Genomic DNA, 14270 nt, shown 5'->3' with positions numbered 1-14270 from the left:
ACTCCAGCCTGGGTATTAAGAGCGAAACTCCGTTTCCCAAAAACAAAACAAACCAACGCATTTTCTGCTTGTTATATCTGCTTTTGAAATAAACATATCAAAATATTTTTCCAAAAATTAAATTCCATAATGTATCAGGAAAGAAAAATATTTTATTCTATGGTTTCCTATTCCAAATTTTTTCTTTGGGTTTTTGAAAGCAACAACTTTGTATATCCCCCTTTTCCTAGCCTTTAAGCAGCAGGAACAGTGAGCAGAGGAATAACATGTAGTTAGTAAGGAAAGCATGCTCTGAAGGCTACCAATGCTGCTCCTGTTCCACCAATGAAACAGCCACAGGCCCTCTAAGGCCCTTGAAAAAAGAACGTGGAAGCGTAGGTCAGCTGTGTCCCACTGAGAGCCAGGCATGGAAACAATCCTGGAGATGTGCTCCAAGCCTTGAACTTGAGGAAATGAACATCAAAGTTCATGATAAGGTGTTTCAAGCATTACCTTGTCACTGTGGAAGTCTCTCCCTACACTGGCACTAAGTTCTGGCCAATATGGCCAGGAGTGAAGTTCTGTCCCAGTAAAAGATACTTTCATCAGGCAAGGGGCATCATCCCCCTCCCAGCCTCCCAAATAGCTTTTGTACCTCAGATGGAGTCTCCCCAAAAACATGTTCACAAAAGAACCACCACTGCCATCTTGGTAGGGCTGTGTGTGTGTGTGTGTTGTGTAGGTGGATAGAGGGTAGAAGCAGGCATGACAAGGATCACCTGACCAAAGTGCCTAGTTACCCATATACTGACAGAATAAAATCTCCAGTGTAAAGGAAAAATTATTTTTACAAAAACAGAAGCATGTTTTATTTCAATCCTGTTGAGGGAGAGGGATGGGAAAACACAAAATAAGGGGAGGGGTCTCTTTATATAATACACACATCAGGATCAACTACAATGAATAATATCCATTCCACCCCTCCCCCACCAACTCCTATGTGGGTTCCAAGGCCAGCTGAGAATAGATGGGACAAGAATTAAGACACTTTGGCACAGTAACATGGCCAATGCACCGAAAGATGGAGAGAAGAGAATTTCCCAGGGAGCAAGGCCCTGGGCCTCAGCTGCTTCCCCAGTGGAGGGGGAATGAGAAAACTTTGGCTCAGCAGGAAGGCGGTTGTCAAAAATCAGGGTTACCTTAACTGGACTCTCCAGACTCTATTCAGACTACAGACTAGAGTCAAGATGTGTATCCAGTCCATTCTGTTCTCTGCTTTCTCTAAGATCACTTCTCTTCAGGCTTGCGATTATTGAGGGTTTGCCTGCTTCTCCTCTTCATCTTGGAAGGCAGGGGGAGTAAGTGCTTATTCTGCCCTTCTTATATCTAGGCGACTTAATTACTATTTTCTTGGCTCTAAAAAGACAGAAGCCAACTAACAAGTCCGGCTCTCTTTGTGAAAGTCGGCTTGAAGGAGCCCTTGTGTTGGCAAAACTGCCTCCGCAAATTTTTTTTTTTTTTTTTTTTTGAGCCTGCCCCTTATAGACCCTCCCCAGACTTGTTCAGACACCTCAATTGTGTGAGATGTGGGCAGAAAAGACTTGGTCCCTCTCCAGAGTTGGATTAAGAAATCCCATTGAGATGGGGATGAGAAAGTAGGTGCTAGCAGGGGAAAGGACTGGGGAAAGCAAGGCAGTTTACACTTGGCTGCAGATTCAAGCCTATGGATTGTGAAGAGCCAACTAAGCTCCAGAGAAGAGGAAATCTCTGATACGGTAAGAACAAGTGAATATTTTAGCGGCAACCCTGTATTCCCATAGACCAAAAGAGAATGTGTCAAAAAAAAAAAAAAAAAGACTGAGTGAGCAGAATCCAGCCCTCCATCTTCAACCATCTTCAATTTGAATAAAATTAACTCATACGGCTAATACTGCTCAAGTATAATCACGAAGACAGATGGAGCTGCTGAAATTCACACTAAAACAAAGAATAGGATCAAGTGGACTGTCACCTTAATCCCAAGCACCTCCCTTTTAGAGTTATCGAGAAAGTATCTTTGAAAACTTGGATTGAAGGTGAGGTCCACCACCGCCCCTTGTCCCTCAATACAATACCCTTCCAAGACAGCCTGATGAATTAAGACATCTGTTTTAATAGAAGGGAAGTTTTAAAAAGGGAAAGCACGGAGATTTGGGAAAACTAGCAGCTAAAGCCAGAAACAAGGTTAAGGTCCTTGTGGCATTCCAGACTGGGAGTAGAATGGGAGAAGGGAAACAGGTGGTAGGTTCCTGCTGTCCTTTGGCTTTACATCTTTCCCCTGCCCTCCCATTTCTCCCAACAGCTTGATGCAGCTATTGGCCTGCCAGAGGGGATGTAATGCCCAGACCAACTTTTTATTGAGCTTATGCAGCTAACAGACTTGTAAACAGTGCCAATTGACAAAGTTTTGCTGAATATTACAGCTTGTGCCCACTAAACACACCTCTCTCTGAGATTAAAAACAAAAAAACCAAAGTAAACAAATACTGAGAGAGAATGAAGAGACACATCTTGAGTCTTCCAGGAAGGCAAAATAAAAAACGCCACATGGCTTGGTCCCAGGCGTTCACCATGCCTAGAGTGCTGCTGCTATCACCACTGTCTCCCCTCCCTGCCAGTGGCTAGGTAGAGGTAGGGGAGAAGGGTCATCTTGGACATGCTGCAAATACAGCATTTGCTGGTGTTGACACCCTCCTGGGGCTGTGGTGGCAGACTGCTGTGTCAGGAGCCCATTTCCTGGGAGTAGCAGAGGGAGCCCAGGTCCTCAAGACGGCCTGAGATGGCAGCCCATGCACCTCAGCAGGGGTACCTTGCCCCTTTTCTCCAGTATGGTTCAGCATTGAGGTTGTCTATTCCCAGTCGGTGATAAAACCTGAGCTGTTTTTCTCATAGGTTCCCCCTCCTTTCCCCAATTTGGGGGAGTAGTGGGAGGGAACAGGGAAGGATCACTGAGGGGGCAGGGGGATACCCCTGGGATCGGTGACCTGGCCCTCTTGCAGGTTCTTCACCAGTTGTGCAAGCCAGCGTTTCGTGGTGGTGTCATCTTTTAGCACCTGGGCGAAGGTTGTGTCTTTCAGCTGGTCAGGGAGGCACTGCCTGAGTGCTTCACGTGCCCTACATCAGAAACAAACAAACCAACCAGGGAGACCAACAAATAAACCCACATTTTGTGGACAGGGAAGAGCCCCCTTCTTAGACATAAATATTTAGTATACCGTGAATCTATGGCTCCTTAAGACGCCATTAAAATTCTCTAAAGCTGTATTAGGCATAGGCTCACAGATCTCCAAAATCTGTATCCACAAACATTTTCTGAATGATGCCCCAATGTAGAATTCCATGAAAAAGCAAAATTAAAAGTTTCAATAGTTTACTTCCATTCAAACAGCTTTCTGATTTATTACAGTAAATACTGTCAAAATACTCATGTTAGAAATATATGGATTATGGCAAATAAAATATTTCAAAAATCAGTACATTAACAAGGATATAATCAAGATTATGATAACTTAATGAATTTTAATTCTATACTAAGTTATCAATTTGTGTCTTTACAGAAATTGCTTCAGTTTTATGGTTAAAAACCTTAATAAGAGATGAGCAGTGAAAACAAAACTATGGTAGCAGCATTATCAGATGAACTTTTAAACGTTTCACTTTCTTTGAAAAGATGACCAGCAGAAAGTCAAATCTGAAAACCTAAAAAAGGTAAATGTTAACTATTTATAGAGCTATTTTAAACAAAGTTATAGTTTTGCACTCAGACTAGTTTTCTTTAGAAACTAGTCTGACTAGTTTTTTAAACAGACTAGAATTTTAAACAGACACATTTTTAAACTTTGGTGAAAACAAGAACCACTGAAGAACAGGATAAAATGGTCAACAAACAGGTAGGGCTTGAATAAACTCAGTGGCAGGAGACCGAGTTCACATTAAATCAAATCAAGCTAGCTCTGCTCCCAAGAACACAGAAATCGCTCCATTATGTGGTTTAGCAGAATATGAGCAAGTTGCTTTCAGCATGAATTATGGATTTACAAAGCAAAAGGTCAAACATTTCTAAAATGCATTATATCTACAATGTATGATTTCTGGCAGAAAGATTATGAACATAAGCAGATAAAATAATTAGCTCAAGAAACTTATAGGAATCAAGGAGAGAACTGGAAATAGAATTCAAGAGCCCTCTGGGCTGTGTTCCTTTTTAAGAGATCTCTGAAAATATACTTCTCTTTCTGACCACATAGAGTAGCAACAGAAAATTCAAACAACAGGAGTAATGCATCATAAGGTTTCCCTTGGAATCGCCTAGACTCTCTGGAATTTCACAGTAGGATTGAGAGTTACAGTGAGAAGATGAAACTCTGATGGCTATTAAAATTCAGCATTTCAGATTTTTTTTTTTTTTTTTGAGACGGAGTCTCGCTCTGTCTCCCAGGCTAGAGTGCAGTGGCCCGATCTCAGCTCACTATAACCTCTGCCTCCCGGCTTCAAGCGATTCTCCTGCCTCAGCCTCCCGAGTAGCTGGGACTACAGGCACCCGCCACCACTCCTGGCTAATTTTTTTTTGTATTTTTAGTAGAGACGGGGTTTCACCATATTGGCCAGGCTGGTCTCGAACTCCTGACCTTGTGATCCGCCCGCCTCGGCCTCCCAAAGTGCTGGGATTACAGGCGTGAGCCACCACGCCCGGCCAGCATTTCAGATTTTAAAAGGAATCTAAGTTCTGTCTCAGACAAATTAAATGTAGTTATATCCCTACTTCCCTGTCCTAAAGACACAGGAGCTATGCCAAGAGATTGGGAAACTGTTCAGCAGAGTATTTCCCTAAAGTCCTACACATCCTATCAATGTTTACCTGGGGTTATCTGAAAGCCGAAGGTAACATCTCACTACATGCTTCAGCAGACGGGCAGAAGGCTCTTTGGATAGCTGCAGGACCATCTTACCCTGTTTCCCCCAAAATAAGGGGAGGGGTTGGAAAAAAACACACAAAACACAAAAAAATTCTAATTGACATCAGAGATCAGATAGTCCAAGAATCATAAAAGGTTCCAAAATTGTTATTTCTAGTCAGAAGACTGAAGTTGTTCAGTGCCAGTTATAAAGAGATTAAGCTGTGTGATGAGACGTAGTTGTAAAGGGGATAGATGAAAGAACTCACCAAGATCATGGCAACATGGGAGAAACGCTCATACGTCTGACATATATAAGCCAAACCAGTGTCATCTAACAAGATCTTCTGGAGGATGAATGTGGCAACCTGAAGCAAAACAAAATCGAAGAGTTTATGAAGTTGCTCAGATTTAATCTTCTCATTGTCTACTCATTTTCCCAAGCATGACTATCAGTCAGAAAATTGAGCAAGCAGGGATCCTTGTGTATTATGTACAACTTATCATATATGTATAGTACAAAGAATAATAAATATTACCATATTGAACATTACTTTGTACCAGTGATTTTTTCTAGAGACTTTACATGCTTTATCTTATTTTTATAATAAATCAATGAGGTAGGTACCATTATTATTCTCATTTTACATACAAGGGTAGGTTCTGTGTAATAATCAAATTCTTAAAAACTCAGGAGACCTTCTCATTTATAGAGTACCTACTATGTGCCAGGTATAACTGTTAATCAATAATACACCAGGTTAAGGTCCCAAGTGACAAAGTTACTGTGGCAGAGCTGAGATCCAAGCCTCATTTGAATATCTAAGGCTCTTCTCTTTTCCATAAGCCAAGATGATTTATTCAGCTATGCCTCGTCTCTTCCAGATGAAGTAAGGCCTTTCTTTTTTTTCTAGATGGAGTCTTACTCTGTCACCCAAACTGGAGTGCAGTGGCTCCATCTCAGCTCACTGCAACCTCTGCCACCCTGGTTCAACTGATTCTCCTGCCTCAGCCTCCTGAGTAGCTAGGATTACAGGCTCTTGCCACTGTGCCTGGTTAATTTTGGTACTTTTAGTAGAGACGGGGTTTCACCATCTTGGCCAGGGCTGGGCTTGAATCCCTTGACCTTGTGATCCACCTGCCTCGGCCTACCAACGTGCTGGGATTACAGGCGTAAGCCACTGCACTTGGCCAAGGTAAGGCCTTTCTTGTTCTTAAAAGATCTTGAAGAAGTAAGATTTTAAAGTTTCTCTTTGAAGATTATTCTAACAGCAATAAAACATATCCTGGCTGTGAAGCTTATACGTGGCCTCAATTTTTCCCTCAACTTAAGCTCATTAAGTCTTACATAGAAGAGATATTACAACATTAGTTTAATTCAAATCAGACAATCATGATAATGATACTCTTTCTTAGCTGCTCATCAAAATGAATTGTGGAATTATTTTACTATTTTATTGAGGTTATAACACTGTAGTAGGCTGAATAAGGGCTCTCAAAGATATCCAGGCCCTAATCACCAAACTCTGCAAATGTTACCTTAAATGAACAATGGGACTTTGCAGATGTGATTAACTTAAGGATCTTGAGATGGGGGATTATCCCAGTTTATCTAAGTAGGCCTTAAATGTAATCATGAAGTGTCCTTAAAATTGACGTAGAGAAGGCCAGGCAAAGTGGCCCATGCTGGTAATCTCAGCACTTTGGGAGGCCAAGGTGGGAGGACTGCTTGAGGCCAGGAGTTCAAGGATGCAGTGAGTTATGATCATGCCACTGCACTCCAGTCTGGGCGACAGAGAAAACACCATCTCTTAAAAAAAAAAAAAAAGAGAGAGAGAGAGATGTAGAGAGATTTTACCACAAAGGAGAAAGCAATGTGACAAGCAGAGAGAGATCTGAACATGCCACACCACTGGCTCTGAAGATGGAGGGGGCCATAATCCAGGGAATGCAAGAAATGCAGTTCTAGAAGCTGGAAAAGGCAAGGAAAAGACTCTCCTCTATATCCTCCAGAGAAAGCATGACCCCTGATACAATGACTTTAGAATGGTGAAACTCATTTATAACTTGTGACTTCCAAAACTATAAAACAGTAAACTTGCATTGTTTTAAGCCACTAAGCTTCTAGCTTGTGGTAATTTGTTACAGCAGCAGGTTATATAGGAACCTAATATAAACATATACACAGTAAAGTGTGTTAAGTACACTAATCTTAAGTGTTTCTTGAATTTTTACCTGTGTACACATTATGTACTATAACCAGATTAAAATACAGAATATTGTATAAAATACAGAATATTTGGGAGGTGGAGGCAGGCGGATTGCCTGAGTTTAGGAGTTCAAGGCTAGCATGGGCTACATGGCGAAACCCGATCTCTACTAAAAATACAAAAAATTAGCTGGGTATGGTGGTGCGTGCCTGTTAGTCCCAGCTACTCAGGAGGCTGAGGCACAAGAATTGCTTGAACCCGGGAGGCGGAGGTTGCAGTGAGCTGAGATTACTCCACTTCACTCCAGCCTGGGTGACAAAGTAAGACTCTATCTCAAAAAAAAAAGAAAAGAAAAAGAAAAAAGTATTTCTACCAACTCATGATTCCAGCATTCCCTTGTACCTTTCCCCAGTCAATGTCCTTCCCTCAGAGATAACCACGAATCCAACTTATTGCCAGTAATTGGCTTTGCTTGTTCTTGAACTTCACATAATCAACATACAGTATGAATTCCCATGTGTCTGGCTTCTTTTGTTCAGCAATGCCTTTGAGAGTCATCCATATATTGTATATTTAAAATAAAAAATTTAAAAATAGCCAGGCATAGGGATGTGTGCCAGTATCACAGCTACCTACTCGAGAGAGGGAAGTGGGAAGACTGCTTGAGTCCCGGAGTTCAAGGCTATAGTGTGCCATGATCATGCGTGTGAATAGCTACTGCATTCCAGTCTGGGCAAAATAGTGAAACCTCGTCTCTTTAAAAACAATAAATTGGCCAGGCACAATGGCTCATGCTTGTACTCCTAGTACTATGGCAAAAGGCAGGAAGATCCTTTGAGCCCAGGTGTTTAAGAATAGCCCAGGCAACACAGGGAGACCTTGTCTCTACAAAAAATAAAAATAATTAGCTGAGTGTGGTGGAGCAGGCATGTGGTCCCAGCTACTTGTGAAGCTGAGGTGGGAGGATCAACTGAATCTGGGAGGTCGAGGCTGCAGTGAGCCATGCCTCTGTACTCCAGCCTGGGTGACAGAGAGAGAGAGAGAGAGATCCTGTCTCAAAATGAATAAATAATTTAATTAAAAATTAAAAAACCAGTGCTCGCTTAGACAGCACATATACTAAAATTGGAACAACACAGAGAAGATTAGTGTGGCCCCTGTGCGAAGATAATACACAAATTCATAAAGCATTCCATATACATATTTTTAAAAGTAAAAAAAACCAAAAAAATCATTATATCCGCTTACACCCAACTCAAGAATATTTATTAGACTAAAAAAGTAATTTAATGTGACAAGGCACATTTTAGAGCAGAGGTTGAATACTACCAAAAATAGTCAGCAATATGGAAAAGAAACCTTGAAAAAAAATCAAATAATATGAAATTTAAAAATTGAAAGTGATTAGAGAAAAAAATACGAAAGACAGATAATAGAGCATAACATGTTGCTGAACCAAGAGGCTTTAACAAATAAAAGAGAAAAATATACAAATTAACAAAAAAGACACAAGTAATATGCTCTTTCAGAAAAAAATTGAGGCTGGGTGCAGTGGCTCACGCCTGTAATCCCAGCACTTTGGGAGGCTGAGATGGGCGGATCATCTGAGGTTAGGAGTTCAAGACCGGCCTGGCCAACATGGTGAAACCCAATCTCTGCTAAAAATACAAAAAAAAAAAAAAAAATTAGCCGAGAGTGGTGGTGTGTGCCTGTAGTCCCAGCTATGTAGGAGGCTGAGGCAGAAGAACTGCTTGAATCTGAGAGGTGGAGGTTGCAGTGAGTTGAGATTATATCACTCTGTCTCAAACAACAACAACAACAACAACAACAACAACAAAAACAAAAACAAATTGGCCCGGTGCAGTGGCTCACGACTGTAATCCCAGCACTTTGGGAGGCTGAGGTGGACGGATCACCTGAGGTCAGGAGTTCAACACCAGCCTGGTTAATATGGTGAAATCCCATTTCTACTAAAAATACAAATATTAGCAGGGCATGGTGGCATATGCCTGTAGTCCCAGCTACTTGGGAGGCTGAGGCAGGAGAATCGCTTGAACTTGGGAGGCGGAGGTTGCAATGAGCTGAGATTACATCACTGCACTCCAGCCTGGGTGACACAGCGAGACTCCGTCTCAGAGGAAAAAGAAAAAAGATACATGATTATCAAATGAACTTTAAAAATAATAAAAGACACTTGGAGGTAACCGCGCAAAAAAGTAAGTTCACCTAAAAAAGGAAAGAATTAGGCTGACCCTGAGACTTCTCTGCAATATTCAACGTTAGAAGACAAAAGGACTATGGCAATAGAGGTCTGGGACAGAACAATGAGGTAAGAATTCTGTACGTTGTCATGCTGTCATTCACGGTTAAATTACATAGTAAGCAGAAGCTCAAGTACATATAATTGATTATGTCTTTAAAAAAAGTCTGGTTACAGAAAGAGCAGGATTGAAATTTTAAAATTAAAAAAATTAAACTGTAATAATATACTTAGAATTTACCTGTGGAGTGAGATATGGGTTTGGAGAAAAGAAATTTAGTGTTTAACTTGATTTTCTTCTGAATGGTTTGGGTTTTCCAATAATTATTTTATAACAATTTTTATTCAAAAGAGAAAAAATATTCATACAAATTTCAAAAGCTTGAAGACAGAAAATGATTCCAGAACTATAAGGAAGCAGCTCAAGAGTCAACACAATGTAAAATCTAAGTTAAAAGCACATACTGTTTTAGAAAGTTCACTTCCAGATTCCATAATTCGCAAACATAAAGGGATAATTTCTGTTGTCAATAAAAAGTTGATTACTTCTTGTTCATCTGTTTTCACCAGGGCCCCTAAAGAAAATAAGGACAAACAAAATTATTTTACAGTTAGGATTTCTAGTTAAAATTAACTTCAAACTGTTTATCCAGTGAGTTGTGGAACTTTTTTTTTTTTTTTTTTTTTTGAGACAGAGTCTTGCTGTGTCGCCCAGGCTGGAGTGCAGTGGCGCAATCTTGGCTCACTGCAAGCTCCGCCTCCCGGGTTCACGCCATTCTCCTGCCTCAGCCTCCTGAGTAGCTGGGACTACAGGCGCCCGCCACCGCGCCCGGCTAATTTTTTGTATTTTTAGTAGAAACGGGGTTTCACCGTGGTCTCGATCTCCTGACCTTGTGATCCGCCCGCCTCGGCCTCCCAAAGTGCTGGGATTACAGGCGTGAGCCACCGCGCCCGGCTGAGTTGTGGAACTTAAATAACAGAACACAAACTGGGGTTTGTTAGTTAAAGGGATCAGATTCGCACTCATGTTAAAAAAAAAAAAAAAAAAAAGAGGAAGACGGTGGCGCAGTAGCTCACATCTGTAATCCCAGCACTTTGGGAGGCCAAGGTGGGCAGATCACTTGAGGTCAGGAGTTCAAGACCAGCCTGGCCAACATGGTGAAACCCCGTCTCTATTAAAAATACAAAAATTAGCAAGGCATGGTGGCAGGCTCCTGTAATCCCAGCTACTCGAGAAGCTGAGGTAGGAGAATCGATTGAACCTGAGAGGTTGCGTGAGCTAAGACTGCACCACTGCATTCCAGTCTGGGCGACAGACTCTCTCAAAAAACAAAAAAACAAAAAAACTATGCTTTCTGCACTAAATTGTCTTGGTACCTTTGTCAAAAATCAACTGACCACAGGTCTCTTTCTGGACTCTTCATTCTGCTCCAATGGTCTGTAAATCTTTTCTTTTCTCCAATATTACACTGCCTCGACTACTATAGTTTTCCAGTAGGTGTGGAAATCAGGTAGTATATGTCTTCCAACTTTGTTAAGAAATGTTTGGATATTCTAGTTCCTTTGACTTTCCATATAAATCTTAGGATCAGTCTATTAGAAGGCTGCCATAACAAAATACCATAGACTGGTGGCTTAAACAACTGAAATTTATTGTCTCATAGTTCTGGCAGCTGAAAGTCTGAGATCAAGCTGGACACGGTGGCTCACGCCTGTAATCACAGCGCTTTGGGAGGCTGAGGCAGCTGGATCACCTGAGGTCAGGAGTTCCAAGACCAGCATGGCCAACATGGTGAAACCCCGTCTCTATTAAAAATAAAAAAATTGGGCCGGGCGCGGTGGCTCAAGCCTGTAATCCCAGCACTTTGGGAGGCCGAGACGGGCGGATCGCGCGGTGGCTCAAGCCTGTAATCCCAGCAGCTTTGCAGTGAGCCAAGATTGCGCCACTGCACTCCAGCCTGGGTGACACAGCAAGACTCCATCTCAAAAAAACAAAAACAAAAACAAAACCCCAAATTTAGCCAGGTGTGGTGGTGCACACCTGTAGTCCCAGCTACTCAGGATGCTGAGGCAGAACTGCTAGAACCCAGAAGGCAAAGGGTGCAGTGAGTCAAAATCATGCCACTGCACTCTAGCCTTGGCAACAGAGCAAGAATCTGTCTCAAAAAAAAAAAAAAAGCTGAGATCAGGGTGCCAGCATGGTATAGTTCTTGTAAAGGCTCTCTTCCTGGCTTGTAGATGGCCACCTTCTCACTATGTCCTCACATGGCAGAGAGCGAATGAGGGAGAACAAGCTCTTTGGTGTCTCTTCTTAGAAGAATACTAACCTCACCATGAGGGCCATGTCCTCATTCAAACCTAATTATCTCTCAAAGGTCCCATCTCCAAATACCATGACATGAGGGGGTAGGGTTTCAAAGCATGAAATTTTGGGGAGGACACAATTCAGTCCATAGCAGTCAGCCTGTCAATTTCTATAAAAAATGCTGTTGGGATTTTGTTGGAATTACTCTGAATCTATAGATCACTTTGTGGAGAACGAACAACTTAACAATACTGAATCACTGATATACCAATCAATGAACATGGTTTATCTCTGCATTTTATTTCATTAGAAATCAGTTTTGTAGTTTTCAGTTATAGATCATGAATATATTTTAAAAGATTTATACCCAAATTTTCACGTTTTGGTGCTGTTATAAATGGTAGTTTAAAAAAATTTCAGCTGGGTGCAATGGCTCACAACTGTAATCCCAGCACTTTGGGAGGCCAAGGCAGGAGAATCATTTGAGCCCAGAAGTTTGAGACAAGCCTGGGCAACAAAGTGAGACCTTGTCTCTACAAAAAAATAAGAAAATGTAGCCAGGTGTGGTGCCATGTGCCTATGGTCCCAGTTTCTCAAGGCTGAGGTGGGAGGATTTGTGTGATTCCAGGAGTTTGAGGGTGCAGTGAGCCATGATCATGCCACTGCACTCAAAAGTGAGGCCAGGCGCGGTGGCTCAAGCCTGTAATCCCAGCACTTTGGGAGGCCGAGACGGGCGGATCACGAGGTCAGGAGATCAAGACCATCCTAGCTAACACGGTGAAACCCTGTCTCTACTAAAAAAAAAAAATACAAAAAAACTAGCCGGGTGTGGTGGCGGGCGCCTGTAGTCCCAGCTACTCTGGAGGCTGAGGCAGGAGAATGGCTTAAACCCGGGAGGCGGAGCTTGCAGTGAGCTGAGATCCGGCCACTGCACTCCAGCCCGGGCGACAGAGCGAGACTCCATCTCAAAAAATAAAAATAAAAAAAAATAAAAAGTGGGTGACAGAGCAAGACCTTGTCTCAAAAAAAAAAAAAAAAAAAAAAAAAAATCAATTCCCTATTGTTCATTGCTAGTAAATAGAAATTTAATTTTAATTTTTATTTTTGAGACAGAGTCTCCCACTGCCACCCAGGCTGGAGCGCAGTGGCGCAGTCTTGGCTCACTGCAATCACTGTATCTCTACCTCCCAGGTTCAAGCAATTCTCCTGCCTCAGCCTCCCCAGCAGCTGGGACTACAGGCACATGCCACCATGCCCGGCTAATTTTTGCCTTTTTTTTTTTTTATTCTTTTTCAGTAGAGATGGGGTTTCACCATGTGGGCCAGGCTGGTCTTGAACTCCTGACCTCAAGTGATCTACCCGCCTCGGCCTCCCGAAATGCTGGGATTACAGGTATGAGCCACCATGCCCGGACATGATTGATTTTTTTATATGCTGACTTTGTATCCTGCAACCTTGCTAAACTTACTAGCTTTAGTTTTAGTAGTTTTTTTGTAGATTATTTGGGATTGTCTATGAAATAATATTGTCTGTGAGTAGCTAGTACTGTTTTTTCTTTCTAATTTGAAGGCTCTTTATTAAATGGGAGTAGTGAGAATGAACATCCTTGCTTTGTACTTGATCTTAGGAAAAAAGTATTCAGTTTTTCAACATTAACTAAAATTTTTTCATGCTCAAGTTAATGTTTTTATATACATTTACTATGGGACATAAGGGTAAACATTTTTTACTTAAGAAAATAATGTATCAGCTATTTCAGCTCTCAGACTCCTGGGTAGCAAAGAACTATCTCTGGGCTTATGAAATGTTAATCCATTCAAGCACTTTTTTTGTTTTGTTTTCTTCCTTTCTCAATGCTTTTTTCTTAAAATTATAAACCACAATCAGGAAATACAATTTAAAAGTTTGGCATGTAAGGAGTAACAATTGTCTCATATACTCAACGTAATCCGAGCCTAAAGAAAACATTTATATCCTTAACTCATAAATGTATCATCTAAGTAGGATGATTTAAGTTAGGGTTAAGGATATAAATGTTTTCTCAGTCAGTCTGGTTAGAGCTTTATCAATTTTACTGACTTTTCCCCAAAGAATCGGCTTGTCTGGTTTTATTAACAGTCTAATGCTGGTCTCACAAAGAGTTGAGAAACGTTCCCTCCTTTCTATGTTCTGGAAAAGTTTTGTAGAATTGGTTTATTTCTTCTTTATGTATTTGGTAAAATTTACTAGTGAAGACAGGTGAGCCATTTTTATGTCAGAAGGTTTGCAACTACAAAAACAATGTATTTCATAGATATAAAACTATTCAGCTTACCTGTTTTTTCTTGAGTGCAATTTGGCAAATAGCATCTTTCAAAGAATGTTTTCATTTCATCTAAGTTGTGAAATTTATGAGTATGGAGTTGTAAGCAGTATTCCTTTACTTTCCTTTTAATGTCTGAAGAGTCTGAGATCTGAAATTGCTGATATATTATTTTAAGTAAAAAGTATTTTATTCATACCCCCACAGTAAATGTATTTATACATTAACTTGAGCATGAAAAAATTTAACTAGGTGAACTGACAGATTCATATTCCTGGAG

At 41.1% G+C, this 14270-nt stretch overlaps 1 protein-coding gene and 1 non-coding gene across 5 annotated transcripts in view; one reads left to right on the top strand and one right to left on the bottom strand.

Moving 5' to 3' along the window:
* Window positions 1-820: 820 nt before the first annotated feature.
* The window catches only part of CNOT9 (CCR4-NOT transcription complex subunit 9), a 30752-nt gene continuing 17302 nt past the window's right edge, over window positions 821-14270 (bottom strand). For 3 of the 4 annotated variants that reach the window (XM_009183067.4, XM_003907957.5, XM_021924012.2), the window contains exons 5-8: window positions 9849-9958; window positions 5183-5281; window positions 4877-4968; window positions 821-3132 (exon numbers count right to left, since the gene is read on the bottom strand). In XM_009183067.4, the coding sequence (XP_009181331.1) occupies window positions 2964-3132; window positions 4877-4968; window positions 5183-5281; window positions 9849-9958 (470 nt within the window). In that variant the 3' untranslated portion in view covers window positions 821-2963. Of the gene's footprint in view, window positions 3133-3371; window positions 3718-4876; window positions 4969-5182; window positions 5282-9848; window positions 9959-14270 lie in introns of those variants that run through there. The other variant, XM_009183066.4, reaches the window with a different exon arrangement.
* Window positions 8219-8325, top strand: LOC116269249. The gene has a single exon (XR_004176733.1). It is a non-coding gene; the product is annotated as a U6 spliceosomal RNA (small nuclear RNA).

This window comes from Papio anubis, chromosome 10 (genome assembly GCF_008728515.1).
Source record: "Papio anubis isolate 15944 chromosome 10, Panubis1.0, whole genome shotgun sequence".
Classification (NCBI taxonomy): Eukaryota; Metazoa; Chordata; class Mammalia; order Primates; family Cercopithecidae; genus Papio; species Papio anubis.
The sequence above is the reverse complement of the archived record's forward strand: the minus strand, read 5'-3'. Positions and strand labels throughout refer to the sequence as shown.